Here is an 18,491-nt window from a genome sequence, read left to right as displayed (position 1 = left end):
ACCTTGACAAGTTAATGAAATGAATAATAAAATCATTATGCCTTGAGGTCAACAGCACAGAAATTAAATGCAAGACCAAGTTGTTTTTAAAACAGGCCCTTCAGCTCACTGAGACCGCACTGACCAGCAATTCCCACACACTAACACTATCCTACACACACTAGGGATTTTACCAAGCCAATTTGCCTACAAACATGTACGTCTCTGCAATGTGGGAGGAATGGCTTCCGTTCTGCTGTTCTTGCAAATCTATGACCATGGACTTGTTATAGATACACAAACCCAATTTAACATCCAACATAGAACAGTACAGTACAGGAACAGGCCCTTCAGCCCACAATGAATGTGCTGAACATGATGCCAATATAAACTAATCTGCCTGCATGTGACCCAGGTCCCTCCATTCCCACGTGCCTATCCAAAATCCTCTTAAATGCCACTATGGCATCTGCCTCTACCGCCCCCAGCTGCATGTTCCAGCCACTCACCACCCTCTGTGTAAAAATCTTGCCCATGCACGTCTCCTTTAAACTCTCTCACCCTAAATCGATGCATTCTAGTCTTTGACATTTCCACCCTCGGTAAAAAGATTCTGACCATCTGCCATTTTAGATGACCAGCCATGATCATATTGAATGGTGGTGCTGGCTCGAAGGGCTGAATGGCCTACTCCTGCACCTATGTTTCTATGTTTCTATGGTTCTACCGCACAGCACCAGGGTCTGAAGGAGGGTTAAGCCAAAACGTCACCAGTTCCTTTTCTCCAGAGATGCTGCCTGACTTGGTGAGTTACTGTAGGATTTTGCGTCCAACGTATCTATGCCTCTCATATAAACTTCTATCAGGTCCCCCTTCAACCTCCGACACTCCAGAGAAAACAATCCAATCTGACGAAGGATCCCGACCTGAGACGTCACCCATCCTTTTTCTCCAGCGATGCTGCCTGACTCATTGAGTTACTCCAGCACTTTGTGTCTATCTTTGGTATAAACCAACATCTGCAGTTCTTTGCTTCTACACTATTGGTCCAACCTCTCCTTAATGATAATATACTCTAATCGAGGCAGCGTAAACGTCTTCTGCACCCTCTCCCTCGGTGACGTTGTATCTCCCCATCTAATGTTGTTACTTCCTTGAATACCAGGAAGGTGTGGGAGTTGTTGGAGTGCCACAATGGAGCAGCAGTAGAGTAGGTGCCTCACAGCACCAGAGTCCCGGGATCGATCCTTACCTCAGGTGCTGTCTCTACGGAGTTTGCCCCTTCTCCCTGCGACCACATGGGTTTTCTCCGGGTGCTCCGGTTTCCGCCCACTATCCAAAGACGTGCAGGTTTGTAGTTAAATGGCTTCTGTAAATTGTCCCTATGTGTGTGGGATAGAACTAGAGTACCGGTGATCACTGGTCGGCATGGTCTCAGTGGGCTGAAAGGCCTTTTTCCCCCACACTGTATCTCTAAACTAAATTAAACTCATCTGTGGCCTTGTTACTTGACACTTCCTTACATGAAAACAATGCTGAAAAAAAAAATTCATGGCAGGTCAGGCAGCATCGATGAAGTGAAAAATATTCAGGTTAATGGCCCTTCCCAACCTTTCCTTCTGAAGAAAGTACGCTTTTTGTTGCGTGCTATCTAGTCAGCGCAAGGACTATTCTTGATCACAATCGAGCCATCCACAGTGTACAGATGCGCCAAGCTGGCCATCCGTGAGTCACGGTGCCAGGCGGTGGAGGGCTTTACCCGGCTGCCTGCCCCTTTTCCGGAGTTACGTCCGTGCCCGGGTGGGATTAGAGAGGGAATACGCCCTCTGTCCACGGGCACACTGAGGGATTTCCGGGACCGCTGGGTTCCGCAGGGTGTTGAATGCATCCTCAATAAGGATTGTAACATAGTTGTATAGTCGTTTATTAAGGATATATGTTTGCATTGTATTATGGTGGTGGGTTCTGGCTTGTTTTATTGTAGTGTCAATATTTTTTAATAATTGAAAAATGTTTTGATGTAAAACAACTGTGTACAGATACAGGATAAAGGGAATAATGTTTAGTGCAAGGTAAATTCCAGTAAAGTCCATCCAATTAAAGATAGTCCAGGGGTCTCCACTGAGGTGGATGGGAGGATTGTGAACCGCTCAAGTGGACCGAGCGCATGGCGGAACGGATTTTGGGTTGTAAAAATGGCACCAAAACATGGCGCTGCCTGCATGTGTAAATATGCAAAAATAATTTCACTGTGCATTTATATCAATCAATCAATCAATCAACCTTTATTGTCATCTTGCAAGCAACAGTTGTACAGTGCTAAATACAGCAGCATTGAACACAAAGTACTGGAGTACCTCAGCAGGTCAGGTAGCATCTATGGGCAGGCCACATTTCAGTTCTGAGGAGTGTCCCGTCTCAAAGCGCTGACTATCCATGTCCAGAGATGCTGAGTGTCCCGCTAAGTTGCACCAGAATTATGTGTCTCCTCCAGAGATGTCACCTGACCTGCTGAGTTACTCCAGCACTTTGTGTTTTACATCAGGGATAAGTCCTATGTCCTTCCTCAGATCTGTACTGAGAGATCTTTTATACTAAAACCAGCCTCGGTTTAATACAACAACCTAACGATAAGAGCTTGCTGATTATTTAAAGTGCAGCAGTGTTGGTGGTGTAATCTTTTAGATGTGGCATTAAACAAAGTAGGATTTGAACTTGTAACCTTGACTCAAAGTCAAGAGTTCTACTCACCGAGCCACATCATGAAGAACTTTTTGTTTGAATAAAAAGCGCAAATATCACGGCACACATCTCACATTACGTAAAGAGTTCTGGAGGAAGAGGGTGAGGGGGGAGGAAAGGGAAGCTATGGAAAGGAGGGTGAAATAATCAGCAACTTATTTATCTTGACACAACATTCTGCACGGCTTCGTGCATTGTTTCAGTGACAGGAAAGTCAACAGCTGACAGGTGAGGTGATTATTTGGTTTGATAGATTCCAGAGCTGTAAAAACTCTGATAATCCCAGTTTTTACCTCCAGCTCATTTCCTTCTGCTGCAAACCTGCATTTTAGTCCAAAAAAAATTACAAACCATTTACAAAAATTTTACAAAACAATCCATCTAACCTATGCATGATAGTGGCCCTCACATTATTAAGGAAGCACATTGTATGTATGCATTAACAAGCTCCATTTACAGAGTGCCGGAGTAACGCAGCAGGTCAGGCAGCATCTGTGGAGGGAATAAACAGGCGACGTTTCGGTCCGAGCCTTCTTAAGGGCCTATCCCACTTTCACGACCTCTGCCGAGTTTGCCCTTGACTCATACTCGTAGCATGGTCGTCACGAGGTCGTAGGAGGTCGTAGGTAGGTCGTGGGTAGGTCGTGATGCTAGTCGTAGGTACTTGTGGCATCAAGTAGGTCGGGGCGTTTTTCTAGCCTGATGAAAAATGTCCACGAGTAAAAAAGGTTATGAATTAGGTCGTGAAAGTGGGACAGGCCCTTTAGTTATACAATTTATATTGGTCTTGGTTTATTATTTATTGTCACGTGTGGTGGGATACAGTGAAAAGCTTTTGTTTGTAAAACCCATTGAAACTCCGACCCAATGCCGTCGCCAGGACAACGGGCCTTTATGGACAAGTTAAGATGTTAACATCTTTAAAACATTTGGCATTTGAGGGGGTACAAGATGGTGGCTAAACAGTGGCGACTCTTGTGTACTGACTCAGTGTGGTCTGCTATCTTACACTTATACTTGGCCTGATTGTGCCGAATATATGATAGGGTTGTTACTATAGTGAATGCAAAAAAAAAAAATGTCACTGTACTTCAGTACATGTGACAATAAAGTAACATTTAACTTGAGTGTTGGTGAAAGGTTCCCGATAAAAGTTAATTTGAAAGTCGAATCACTAGTAAGGAAGGCAAAGTATTTATTTGGAGGGGTCCAGAATATAAAAACAGCTGAGGCTTTATAAGGCACTGGTCAGAATGCGTTTGGAGTATTGTGAGCAGTTTTGGGCCCCATATCTGAGGAAGGATGTGCTGGCATTGGAGAGGGTCCAGAGGAGATTTACTAGAATGATCCCAGGAATGATTGGATTAACAAATGATGAGCGTTTGATGGCACTGGGCCTGTACGCGCTGGAGTTTAGATGAATGAGGGGGGACCTCATTGAAACTTACCGAATAGCGAAAGGCCTGGATAGAGTGAAGGTGTAGAGGATGTTTCCACCAGGACCAGAGGTCATAACCTCAGAATAAAAAGATGTACCTTTAGAAAGACGAGGAGGAATTTCTTTAGTCAGAGGGCGGTGAATCTGTGGAATTCATTACCACAGATGGAAGTGGAAGCCAAGCCAATGGATATTTTTAAGGTGAAGATTGGCAGATTCTTGATTAACAAAGGTGTCAGGGATTATGGGGAGAAGGCAGGAGAATGGGGTTGAGAGGGAGAGATAGATCAGTCATGATTGAATGATAGAGTAGACTTATGGGCCGAATGGTCTAATTCTGCTATACATTGTGAGCACAGGAAAGGGAGGGTGGGGGGACTGAGGGAGAAATGGGTGCTCATCCAGGTGGGGCACAGGGAAGTGGGGTGGAAAAGAGGAAATATATGTTGGTACATAACGTAAAGATGGGAAAGTCACTGCTCACACTATTAGGTTGTAAGTTACCCCGGTTTACAACCCAGACCAACTCACGAGTAGGGATGTTGCCTTCCTGGTAAATGTTTGCTAATGACAGAGTTTGGAATAAAGTGTCTGTTTTGGGGAGTCATGAAACCATGGCCTGTCTAGTACAGCTGATTAAGGCCCTAGTTACACTCAATGCTGGGGATATTTGGCCAGGGAGTTTGGTTTAGTTTGGAGATATAGCGTGGAAACAAGCCCTTCGGCCCACCGAGTCGCCAGTACACCAACACTATTTTACATGCTACGGACAATTTACAACTTTGAGCCGATGCCAATTAAGCTGCAAACCTGAGAAAACCTACGTGGTCACAAGGAGAACGTACAAACTCCATACAGACAGTAGCGGCGGGCAGAATTGAACCGGGTCTCTGACGTCGTAACGCAGCAACTCTACCGCTGCGCCACCATGCACTACATATTCTACAGGGAGAGAATATTGATATGTTGATACGTCCATCGTAGTACAACTGCCCCCATGCATTTTGGAAACAGAATATAAATGGTGAACAATTGCAAGCAGCAGACTCGAGACCCCAGGGTAAAAAAAATAAATAGAAAACACGAATGTTGCCTTTCTCAAATTCAACCAAGAAATTATAATGCATTCCATAATGTTTCAAAGTGCTTTTCAATTATATTCTTTGTCCAGAATACCCGAGTTAGGTTTCACGTGCTTATAACATCAAAATCACAATAACAAATAACAAATCCAAATCTATATTCTCTATGTAAAAACACGGGACTGCAAATGCTGGTTTACACAAAAGGACACAAAGTGCTGGAGTAATTCAGCAGGTCAGGCAGCATCGCTGAAGAACATGGATAAGTGACATTTCAGGTTGGGTCCCTTCAGGACAACTAGAGAATGGACCTGACCTCCCATCTACCGCATTGGAGAGCTTCAAACTATCTTTAATTGGACATTAAGGGGCTGTCCCGCTGCGACGACCTAATTGGCGAGTTTAGGAGAGTTTAGGAGAGTTTGAAAAAATGTCATGTTGAAGACCTCCTTCGACTATGTTGAAGACTAGCTTCGGGAAAATTGGACCGAATAGTGGAGCGAAGACGACCTCCTTCGATCTCCTTCGACCTCCCTTCGACCTCGTTGAAGACTATCTACGACTACCTTCGACTACCCTTGATTACCTACGACTAACATGCCGACCTACTATGACCTACTTTGACTAAACCTACAAGTAAAAAAAGTATCGATTTTTTCCATGGCGACCTTTTTTTACTCGCAGGCATTTTTCAACATGTTGAAAAATACGCCGCGACCTAGCTGAGGTATCGAGTACGCGGGGACTACTCTCGAGCATGAAGGAGAGTTACAAAGACCTCCTAGGACCTCGTTTCGATGCTACGAGTATGAGTCGAGGGCAAACTCATCAGAACTCGTGGATTAGGTCGCCGCAGTGGGACAGCCCCTTTACCTTGCACTAAACATTATACCCTTTATCCTGTATCTGTACACTGTGGACTGCAATCATGTCTAGTCTTTTCGTTGACTGGACTAACGTGCAGCAAAAAGCTTCTCACCAAGCTTGGTACACATGTAACTAATAAACTAAACTATTCATAGTCAGGGAGTCATACAGCGTGGAAACAGGCCCTTCGGCCCAACTTGCCCACATCAACCAACGTCCCATCTACACTAGCTCCACCTGCCTGTGTTTGGTCCATATCCCTCTAAACCTGTCCTATCCATATATCTGTCTAAATGTTTCTTAAACATTTCATGTTCTTCACAGATGCTGCCTGACCCGTTGAGTTACTCCAGCATTTTGTGATGTTTTCTATATTTTCCATCCTTTGTGGGATTAAGTATGTAAATTGATTAAAACACTCACAGGACATTTAAAAAGGCTTGTTAAATTAACATTGTGTCGGAAGGGGTACAAATTGTGGACTTAAATCAAGATTGAAACTGGTTGTTCTAGCTAACCTTTATCAGATATGCCATCTCAAGCATTGCTGTCACATTTTGTTGAAGAAGGGTCTCGACTCAAAACACTGCTTCTCCATGTCCTCCGGATTTCATCGAGCTGTTATCTTTTGGTTGTCACGTTAACTCGAGGCTGGTTTGGGTATAACAGATCTCGCAGCGCAGATGTGAGGAAGAACATTAGACTTATCCCTGATGTAAAATGCAAAAAAGTGCTGGAGTAACTCAGCAGGTCGGGCAACATCTCTGGAGGACGATAAACAGTCACCATTTTGGGTCGGGACCCTTCTTCACACCCCAAAATGTGGCCTGCCCATGTCTCCCAGAGATGCTGCCCGACCTGCTGATACTCCAGCACTTTGTGTCCCTTTTATTTGGCAAGCCAGCATGGGCAGGTCCTTGTGTCTACATTTATGCAGGGGTTTGTGCGGCCTCAGCTGAAACCGTGCTGCAAGTAAATCATTGAACAACAACAAAACAATTTTGGCAGCAGAGAAGCAAGAAAGCCCAGGACTCCGGTAATAAATTAAGTGAGATGATGGTGACGTGCAGAAAGGGATTGGAGAATACGGATAGAAATAGCATCGAGATGCTCGATCTACAGAGTGGTCAGAGATGGATGACTCAAATTATCTGCAAGTTGCGGACCAATTTTGACTTCAGTCGGTACTGAGACAGTAATGTGTGTATAACCTTGTTGGTGCCAGCCATTGCTGGGATGGTCAGCTTAGTTTTGATGCAATAATGTTATTGCAGCAAATCCTCACAAAAAGGACGGTGAGGGTTGGATATGGTGTCCGCCATTGTCCGCTATAATCGAGCGAGGAAGGGTAAGGTTCAACCTGACACTGGGGGGGGGGGGGGGGGGGAGGAAACTCGGTGATGGGGGTGGGAAGGGATTAAGACATGGGGAATTCACAGGCCTGGGAGCCGCAGAGACCCCAGCCCCACACTCGGTACGCCGGGGATGGCGCGATGCTGACGCCGCCTTCACGCTGCTCGCTCGCTCTCTCCGCTCCCAGAACCCGAAGCTTCCACCGCGTGGCACCAGCTCGTCGGGAAACTGGAGGTGGGGCCTGGGTGAAAATTGGTGCAATGGCAGCCTTGGTCCACGATAATACATGAATTTCTGGCCAATCTGGATGGAGACGACAGTGACTAAACTACACAGCTTCTTCCCATCGACCATCAGGCTCTTGAACCACCCAGACCCCAACCCAACCTCTGCAACAAAGTTTAGTTTTGTTTATAGACACAAACAGGCTGGAGGAACACAGTGGTTCAGGCAACATCTCTGCAGAAAAAGGAATAGGAGACGTTTCGGGTTGAGACCCTTCGTCAGACTTTTAGTTTTAGACTTCAGACTGTTGGGTTTGTTACGTTGAGTTTAGAGGTACAGGCGTGGAAACAGGCCCTTCAGCCCACCAGGTCCACGACGACCAGCGATCAACCGTTCACATGTGGGAGGAAACTGGAGCACCTGGAGAAAACCCACACGGTCACAGGGAGAATGTACAAACTCTGTACAGACGGCACCTGGAGTCAGGGTCGAACTTGGGTTGCAAGGCAGCAGCTCCACCTCTGCACCATTGTGCCGCTCCAAACTCTGCTGGTCTTTTTTATAGATTGTATTACTGACTTTGGCTTGCAGTATTATTGTCTGACTATGGGAAAACATCAAAGGTCGTTCACATCAGTGTTACAAATGACAACCTGGGGCATTGAAATAGATGCTAGAAGAGGTAGATGGGATTTCAATGGTGATCTTCCACGTTACACACAGTAGTCCCAATAACTGGAGGATTTCTTCTACAAGACAGACACAAAAAGCTGGAGTAACTAGGTAGGTCAGACAGCATCTCTGGAGAAAAAGAATAGGTGACGTCGAGAACGCTTCTGAAGACAGTGGAGGAGGCCCAGGACAGAAAGCTCCTATCCAAGTGTGCCGTCCGTGATCCTGAGAAAAATAATAGATGACGTTTCGGGTCGAGACCCCTTCTAACGAAGGGTCTCGATGCGAGACGTCACCTATGTTTCCCTAAATTTAATTAGTTATTTAAGTTATGACATTGGATGGAAGCTGCAAACCCAAATCTCATTGCACTTATGTGCAATGACAATAAAATATATTATTATTATTATTATTATTTCTTTTCTCCAGAGATGCTGTCTGGCCCGCTAAATTACTCCAGCTTTGTGTCCATCTTCGGTTTAAACAATCATCTGCAGTTCCTTCCTACACATAATTCTTCTACAAGGCTCTCCGCGTTCAAGACCAAAATCCCCCCCCCCCCCCCATCTTTACATCCACACAGCCAGATACAACAATATAAAAAACAATCTGTGCCGATAAAGAACCAACAGCGTTAGAAAATGCCCTCAGGGTGTTTCACAGAAACATTATCAGGTGAAATTTAATATATCAAAAAAGTCATGCAAGAAATGTTTTTTTTGTTACTGTGTGACATTCAAGGAGAGGTGGGTTTAGACACAGTCAGGGCCCAGTAACATGGAAGGTACACTTGGAAAGGAGCTTTCTGTCCTGAGCCTCCTCTACTGTCATAGACTCATCGAGTCACAGAGTCAGGAAACCTGTCTAAATGTGTCTTGAATGTTGCGATAGTCCCTGCCTCAACTACCCCTTCTGGCAGCTTGTTGCGTACACCCACGTTACCCCTCAGGTTTCTATTACATCTTCCCCCCCTCTGTTTAATCCACTGAATCTTGATTCCCTTCTGTGGGCAAGAGACTTGGTGAAATTCCCGATCTATTCCACTCACTATTTTTGAGAGATAACATCACCCCCTCATTGCGCTCCAAGGAATAGAGTCCTAGCCTACTCAACCTCTTGCCACAGCTCAGGCCCTCGAGTCCTGGCAACACCCTCGCAAATATTCTCTGCATCCTTCCGAGCTTGTCAGAACGAGGCCACAGCAGACATTGGAGGAACGGCAGGTCTTATTTCGCTTGGGCAGCTTACAACCAACCCAGCAGCATGAAGGTTGATCTATCTCATTTCAAGTATCTCCTGCATTCCCTCCTCCCTCCAACTCCTCTCTCCCCCCCCACCCCCACCCCCCCCCCCCTCCCCCCCCCCTCCTCCCCTCCCCCATTCGTCTTATTTCTATGTATCCCTCTCGATAGCACACCTTCCCCAGCCAACAATGGGCCATGATGGCCTCCGCCCATCCTGAGCTCATCTGTTGTCGGTCCTGATTTGTTCTGGCCTTTACTCGCTTCCAGTTTATTTCCCCCACCTCCATCTTTCAGTCTGAAGAAGGGTCCCCCGACCCGAAGCGTCACCTATTCCTTTCCTCCAGAGAAGCTGCCTGCCTGACCTGCTGAGTTACTCCAGCACTTTGTGTTCATCACTGAACGCACATATGTTACTCCCAGCAACTTTCAATCCAGGGTAGAGGGTTCTATTACGGAATCGGCCAGCAGTCCTAGTTTGGCAGAAGGAGACGACTGTGTTGAAAGAAGTTTGAGTTTTCCAATCTGTAGATTAATGCGGAATGGCTGGAGGAAATGCGAAGGCAGAAACCGGGACCAAACAAAACAAACTCAAACAAAATTTCACAACACGTGTAACAAAAATGGTACAACTGCGTACAAGCAATTACAGTGAGATGGTTGAGAAACATAGTACACTGTGGCCGTGGTCAGCTGGAGGGTATGTTTATGTATGTACACATGTACTATATTACGCATTCTTCATCAATGATGAAGAGTCATAAAACTACAAATTCCTGGGCGTACATATCTCTGGACCCAGCACGTTTATGCAATTATAAAGAAAACCTATTAACGCCTCTACTCTGAGAATATTTGGTATGTCAATGAATTCTTTCTTGAACTTCAACGCCGTACAGTAGAGAGCATATTGACTGGTTTCATCACTGGAACATAAATCAATGTTCATACTGCAGAGTTCAACAACTCCAACGCCCAGGAATGAAGACAACTGCAATAAGTGGTGAACACTGCCGAGTCTATCACAGGTACTGACCTCCCCACCATCAAAGGGATCTACAGGAGCTGCCTGGCTCAAAGCGTCAGCTAGCATTGGAGACCCACACTCTCATTTCACCCCTGCCAGCAGGAAGACAACTTGAAAACTCCAACGGCCAAGTTCAGGAGCAGCTTCTTCCCAACAACCACAAGACTATTAAACACTACAACCTCCAAATAGGCTGCGGACCATATAGACTTGGGATCATCGATTTTGTCTGTGCACTATTATGGTTTGTTTGTTTTAATATTTACAATAAAATACTCTTGACCCTTTATGTTTGCCAGTATGAAGTAGAGATCCCAGTTCAAATAAAGAACTTGGATCTTCAAGATGTGCGTTGTGATCATGATTTCAATTCCACCCCTTGGCTGGCTATTCCACTCTGGGCAAGAGTCAGAAATCCACGACCTTTATGTGTAGATGGACTGAACGCAAATCGGATTAGATTAGGTTGACCTATTCCCTTCCTTAAAAGAGAACCAGATGGATTGTTTGATCAACTGAGCTGCTGCAATACTTCTTCATTGGTTCCATCTGTACGTTCCACTTCCGCATCCATCAAAAATTATTCGCAAGCGGTCGCATGGGATTTAAGCCCACGTCGATTGGTTTACCAGTAACCTCACCAGATTTATGTGACCCAAAAAGAAGCAGGATGCCACACAAGTGATGGGCAGAGCAAACCAAAGCAAGATGACACTGAAAATATCAACACATTTGCAACATCCGTTACCTTCACAAAAAGAACAATTCAAAGAGCTACTCCGAGATTAAGCAACATCCCAAGATGGCTTACAGGAACATAACTCGACCAAACTGAACGCTGAACCACGCAAGGAGATGTTGAGAGACGTAACCATGGAAGTAGGTTCTACGGAGCTTATTGAAAGGAGGAAGGGAGATGTCTAGGAAGGGTTTTCAAACCTTTAGATCTGGGGCAGCCAAAGACATGGGTGCGATTTGTGAAGTGATGAAGATTCAGGTCACGTAAGGGACCAGAATTATATGGAGCAGAAATCTCGGAGCTGCAAGGAACTGGCATCATTAATCTACAGAAATGAGATGCATCAACTCTAGATAGCACTGGGAATCTTGGTATCTCTCAGTGTCCCATATCCCCACCTTGAAAATCTCTAATACGCCTCAGAAAAGACAACTCCCCCTCAAGGGATGTCTCAGAAAATGAACGAGTCATTTCATGCAGGTGAACTCCTTGGAAAGAGATGAATCATGGCATTCATTTTTAGTCTGAAAAACAACCCCTCATTCAAGAGACAAAGTTCATCCGTGAAAGACATCCCATGCATTGATTCTTCCAGAGGTTGAGAGCACCAACTCTTTATAAGTGGACCAAGGACTAGGATCACAACATATCTCAACCATGCAGCTAAACGACTACATTGGTCTTGATCGTGTCTCTCATGGAATTAACTCAAATATATCCCTTTTCAATTCAGACAAAAATAATGCAATTATTTTCAATACATCAAAGTTAATCACATCAAAGTACTTCAAAATTCTTACACACACATGCACGCACACACACACACACACGCACACACACACACACACACACACACACACACACACACACACTGTAATCTTTACATGGCCATTCTATGCAATAAAAGAGCAATCAACCAAGCTTCAGATACAGAACTGAACAGGATTCACCATTGATAGACACAAAGTGCTGGAGCTACTCAGCAAGTCAGGCAGCATCTCTGGAGAACAAGAATAAGTGACGTTTCTGGTTGGGACCCGTCCACAGAATGAATGTATGAAAGTAGAGGATTGGGAGGGTGGAAAGAGCTGGAGGAGAGAGCGGGCAACTAATGGCCTCGGGGGGGATCTCAAGAGGGATACAATGTGGTGAACTGTGGAACTGGTTAAAAGACAAGGATGGAGGAAGGAGGCGAGGGGGGAGGGGAGTGTCATTAGAAGTTACATACATTTAGAGAATTTGATGTTCATACTGTTGGGTTGTAAACACCCAAGCGAAATATGATTCGCCCAAGTTCATAAACAAACGATTCTCAAGTCACCAGAGGTTTATTGTGATCTCTATGAGGTCTTGGATTTAAAAAAAAGAGATGGACTTTCTTAAGTACTTGTAACCACAGTGCAGACATGGGCAGCATGGTGGCGCAGCAGTAGAGTTGCTGCCTTACAGCGCCAGAGTCCCGGGTTCGATCCCGACTATGGGTGCTGTCTGTGCGGAGTTTGTACGCTCTCCCTGTGACCGCGTGGGTTTTCCCCGGGTGCTCCGGTTTCCTCCCGCACTCCAAAGACGCACAGATTTGTAGGTTACTTGGCTTTGCTAAAAAATTGTAAATTGTCCCTAGTGCGTAAGGTAGTGCTAGTGTACAGGGGTGATCACTGGTCGGCGTGGATCCGGGGGCTGAAGAGCCTGTTTCCGTGCTGTATCACTAAACTAAGCATCAATTATCCAACCTATTGAAATTCCTGTTATTAGTGCGTAAACAACACTTTTTATTGCAATGGTTCGACTTTGAATCCGATGTAAATTTAGAACATTGCTCTGTCATTTAGGGGATCCACCAGCCAAATGCATTTAATGAACGGATCTGCAGCTTTGTAATCAACTCCCACTTGCTAGCTGATCGAATCGACAGTCACGTCTAGAATAGGATTCACTAACTTACCGAACAGTGAAAGGCCTGGATAGAGTGGATGTGGAGGGGATGTTTCCACCAGTGGGAGAGTCTAGGACCAGAGGCCACAGCCTCAGATTAAAAGGACGTAACTTCAGAAAGTGGGAGGAATTTCTTTAGCCTGAGGGCGGTGAATCTGTGGAATTCATTGCCACAGACGGCTGTGGAGGACATGTCACTGGATATTTTTTTAAGAGTTTGGCAGATTCTTGATTAGTACTGGTGTCAGGGGTTATGGGGAGAAGGCAGGAGAATGGGGTTGAGAGGGGAGATAGGTCAGCCATGATTGAATGGCGGAGTAGACTTGATAGATCCAATAGCCAAATTCTGCTCCAAGAACAGTATGTTGAACTTATAGTAGGAGGCACTGTTGATTTGAGGTTGGTGGGCAGAGCACCCATCCATCCCCTCCTTTATCATATCCCCTTCCCCCTCTCTTTCCCGAGCCCCTTAAACCCACCCCAATGCGTTCCCATTTCTCCCACTATCCCGCCCCTCTTTCCCTCCCCCCCCCCCCCCCCCCCACTCCGCATCTACTTATACACCTCCCTCTAGGTCTACGTTCCCCTCCTCATCTGTCTCCTTTTCTGTCTACGTTTCCCTCTCACGGATGTTGTCCACTCATCCCCCAATCAAGGCTCCTCACCTGTATCCACCCATCACTGCTCCCCTCTCTCCCCCCCACACCCACCTTCCACCCCAAATTAAAACGAAGAAGGGGCCCGACCCAAAACGTCGCCTATTCGTGTTCTCCAGAGATGCTGCCTGACCCAAAATGCTGGAGTAACTCAACGGGTTTCATATCTCTCGTTTCCCTCTCCCATGACTCTCAGTCTGAAGAAGGGTCTCCACCCGAAACGTCACCTATTCCTTTCCCGCAGAGATGCTGCCCGGCCCGCTGAGTTACTCCAGCATTTAGTGTCCATCTTCAGTGTAAAGCTGGCAGCTGCAGTTCCTTCCTACACATGCTGCCCGACCCGCTGAGTTACTCCAGCACTTTGTGTCTTTTTTCATCAAGAGAACCTGATGTCTCCGGAATGGTGGATAGACTAGGGAGGCCACGAGCTCCACCTATCACTCCCGCCTCGTTGCCTGGGTTCCAATGTAATCCCTGCTGCCACACATCCGTACAATGATGTTAATGACCTGTTCACACTGGGCATTGATTCACCTCCCACAGAGTCCAGCATCACACAGCTAAATCATTAAGTTGGGCCCAACATCAACCCATTCTTCACACACCTGGAGCAATGTACAACACAGCCTCCCCCCCCCCCCCCCCCCCCCCCCCCCCCTCACCAATATATCAGCCGAGATTCACCACACAGAGGGTTTACAGCTCAGCATTCAAAGGCGTGATGGGATTCACTCATCCCCTGTGGGAGCAGCATTCAACCCACACGCCAGCAAACACTGCTCGCTGCAACCAGACTGGGGAGAATGGCAATGGATGTAGTGGGCTGCATCACAGGTAAACAGGAGGGGGGAGAGAGAGAGAGATGGGGAGGGAGAGAGAGATGGGGAGGGAGAGAGAGATGGGGGGAGAGAGAGAAGGGAGAGAGGGGAGAAGAGAGGGCGAGGGGGAGAGGAGAGGGGAGGAGAGGGAGGGGGAGGAGAGGAGAGGAGGGAGGAGAGAGGGGGGGAGAGAGAGAGGAGAGGGAAGAGAGAGAGAGGGGGTTAGAAAGAGAGGAGAGAGGGAGAGAGAGAGGAGGGAGAGAGGTGGAAAGGGGGAGAGAGGAGAAGAGGGGGGAGAGGAGAGAGAAGGAGGAGAGGAGAGGGGGAGAGGAGAGAGGAGGGGGAGAGAGGGGGAGAAGGGGAGAGAGAGAGAGAAGGGAGAGAGAGAGAGGGGGAAGAGAGAGAGAGGAGAAGGGACGAGAGAGAGGGGAGAGAGAGAGAGGAGAAGGAGAGAAGGGAGGAGAGAGGGGGGAGTGACTGAAGAGAGAAGAGGGGAGAGAGGGGAGAGAGGGAGAGAAGGGGGAGGAGGACCGGAGAGAAGGGGGGAGAGAGAGAGGAAGGGGGGAGATGGAGCAGAGAAGACGGGGAGAGTGAGAGACGAGAGAGAGATGGAGATGACTGAGAGAGAAGAAGGGAGAGAGGAGAAGAGAAGGGGAGAGGGGGAGAGAGAGGAAGGGGGAAGAGAGAGAGAGAAGGAGAGAGAATGGGGGGCGGGGGGAGAGAGAGAGAGAGAGAGAAGAGAGAGAGACGAGAGAGGAGAGAGAGAGAGAGAGAAGGACCGAGAGAGAGAGAGAGAGAGAGAGAGAGAGAGAGAGAGAGAGAGAGGAGAAGGGAGAGAGAGAGAGAGAGAGAGAGAGAAAGAGAAGGGGGAGAGAGAGAGAGAGAGAAGGGGGGGGAGAGAGAGCGGGAGAGGGAGGGGGAGAGGGGAGGGGGAGGGGGAAGGGGGAGAGAGAGAGGGGGGAGAGAGAGAAGGAATGAGAGGGAGGGTTGCTCTCGAGGTGACATCTACATTAACGGCAAACGTCGAACGGGTGAAGGGGGAGAAGAGCATCTTCTCAGTGGTTGGTGTCCTCCCCTTTTCTCAGGGTCACCCATCGACTGGACATCTCTCCCTCTCCCTGCATCTCTTTCTCTCTCTCTCTCACGCACACTCTTCCTCTCCCCTGAGTGTGCATCTGTCTGTCTGTCTGTCTGTCTCTCCCTCTCCCTCTCCCTATCTCATACATACACACACACATGTATGCAAACACACACACACACACACACACACACACACACACACACGAAAGCGAGCAGCAAACGGTACTCACTGGCTTTGCCTTGTCTGGGCCGCTGCAGGAGCTTCTGTGCCGCTGGCACATCTTCGCTTTTGACAGCGTGGAGTAATTCCTGGTCCTTGCCCATGGCCGGTGTGTGTGTGTGTATATGTGTGTGTGTGTGTGTGTGTGAGCGCTGCTGCTGCTGCTGCCGCTGCCCTGATGCCGTTATATCCGATGCATCGCCGGTCGGCTGGCGAGAGGTGTGAGCGAGAGACGGGCAGGGAGGGAGGGAGGGAGGAATGCACTGCTCGCCAGCGCCAGCGCACAGGGGCACGGAGACAGAGACAGCGAGCACTGCAGGTCACTGGCAGCAGCAGCAGCAGCAGCAGCAGCACCAGCGGCAGGAGCAGCAACGCCTCGCCTCCAGTTTCACAGCCACAACGAGACGGAATCAGCAGGAAGGGGGCAGCGCCGCTCTGTGCCCCTTGCCTTGCCCGGGGGAGCACTAGGTAAAGGCGGAGGAAGCAGTGCCTTCACCCGCTCTCAGCCCCATCGCTCCGCAGTTGCTGCCGCCTCACTCACTCTCCCACTCACTCTCCCGGAGAGAGTCCCAGTGCCGCTATTCTGCCGCATGGTGGAGCGGGATTGTACACGGACCCAAACATCACCTCCCTCTCATACCAAACAGCACAGGAGCAGGGTCGGGCCCGCTTGTTCCTGCCAGCAGTCTTAAAGAAATACTGCAAAGCCGACAAGAGCTGCAGGGCAGGTTCTTTAAACATCGCTTTATGCCTTCTCCATAGATTTCTATATATTCTATATATTTATATATTTATTTGTATACATACACATACACACACACACACACACACACACACACACACACATACACACATACACACACACACACACATACACACACACACACACACACACACACATATATATATATAATGCATTTCGTTGTCTCTGTACTGTACACTGACAATGACAATTAAAATTGAATCTGAATCTGAATATATATATATATATATATATATGTATATGCTATATAAATATGTGTGTGTGTGTCTAAAAATAAATAGCATATATATATATACGTGTGTGTGTGTACGCGTGTGCTATAGATATAGATGTATATATAGCACAAGGATGCTATATATGTATGTGTGTGTAGACAGCATCAAGGTTTAATGCATCTCCCCTCTATATATAATATATAGAATATTTTATATATAAGCGGAAAAGACAGGGAGGGCTACTATCGAGATAATGTATACATCTAATCTATGCAATATATAATATTTACAAATATATTTATATATATATATATATATCCCTGGAATCAGTCTTAATTGAGTACTATGAGTATTAAATAAATATGTATATATATATATGTTTGTGTAAAACATGTCCACATAGTATATATGTACAGTATGTGATTGTATGTGTATGTGTGTTTATTTGTGTGTATGTATTATACACATACACAACATATATATTACATATATTTTGTACATATGTTTTGTATATACAAATGTTGTATATACATACACATATAAATACAATATTATATATTCAGGGTTAAACATAATATATATTTGCATATATTATATATATATGTGTGTGTGTGTGTGTGTGTGTGTGTGTGTGTGTGTGTGTGTGTGTGTGTGTGTGTGTGTGTGTATAATATGTATAATCCTATCTTGGGATCTATATCAGGACCAGGGAAGCACACTACCCGGCAGAGGAGAAAGGTTCAATCAATGCAAAGGGCTTTACAGTAGGGATTTGGTTACAGTCAGAGACCATGTGAGAGACCATGCAATACTTGTGTCTTTATTTTTACGGTACTCTTACAATCCAGCAATGGACCTTCCAGATCAAAGCCCAAAGTCACGTTTTGCACTCGAGCTGGTCCGGATGTAAATTTATGCAGGAAATTACATTGGCATTTCTCATTGACCCTCAGCTGATGGGGGTTGGTGGTTCCATCAAAACCCCACTCGTTCTCCTCTCACTTTATCACCGCTCTTCAATTCAGCTCAACACCCGGTTACTTCTCAATTCCATAGCAGCAAACGCCCCCTCAACCAGCTATTCACCAGCTCTGTCACCTATGTTTTAGGAGCCTTGGAGAGTCTCAGCGGCGGCAGTGGCAGCGGGAGCCTCGGAGGTGGCGGTGGGAGCCTCGGAGGTGGCGGTGGGAGCCTCGGCGGTGGCGGTGGGAGCCTCGGCGGTGGCGGTGGGAGCCTCGGCGGTGGCGGTGGGTGGGGGGAGGATCTCATGATCGTGAGGGGGTGGAGGAGGTTGAAGACAATGGGGACCCGGCGTGGGGGGACCTCCGTGAGGGACGGTGGGAGAACAAAGGGGGATCCAGTGTGGGGGGGAGCACTCTAGTTTTAGAATCCTCTGTCCAGGGGATGTCTGTGTTTGTTTGTTTGTTCGTTCGTTCTGGTGA

General features: G+C 46.9%; 1 protein-coding gene across 9 annotated transcripts in view; it reads right to left on the bottom strand.

Moving 5' to 3' along the window:
• Positions 1-16,675, bottom strand: part of caskin1 (CASK interacting protein 1) — a 398,894-nt gene extending 382,219 nt beyond the window's left edge. For 8 of the 9 annotated variants that reach the window (XM_033040506.1, XM_033040507.1, XM_033040509.1 and 5 more), the window contains exon 1: positions 16,082-16,675. In XM_033040506.1, coding sequence (XP_032896397.1) covers positions 16,082-16,175 — 94 coding nt within the window. In that variant the 5' untranslated portion in view covers positions 16,176-16,675. The remainder of the gene's footprint in view (positions 1-16,081) is intronic. The other variant, XM_033040512.1, reaches the window with a different exon arrangement.
• Positions 16,676-18,491: the final 1,816 nt, after the last annotated feature.

Source organism: Amblyraja radiata, chromosome 22 (assembly GCF_010909765.2).
Source record: "Amblyraja radiata isolate CabotCenter1 chromosome 22, sAmbRad1.1.pri, whole genome shotgun sequence".
In the NCBI taxonomy this organism is placed as follows: Eukaryota; Metazoa; Chordata; class Chondrichthyes; order Rajiformes; family Rajidae; genus Amblyraja; species Amblyraja radiata.
This window is presented reverse-complemented; position numbering and strand designations above follow the sequence as displayed.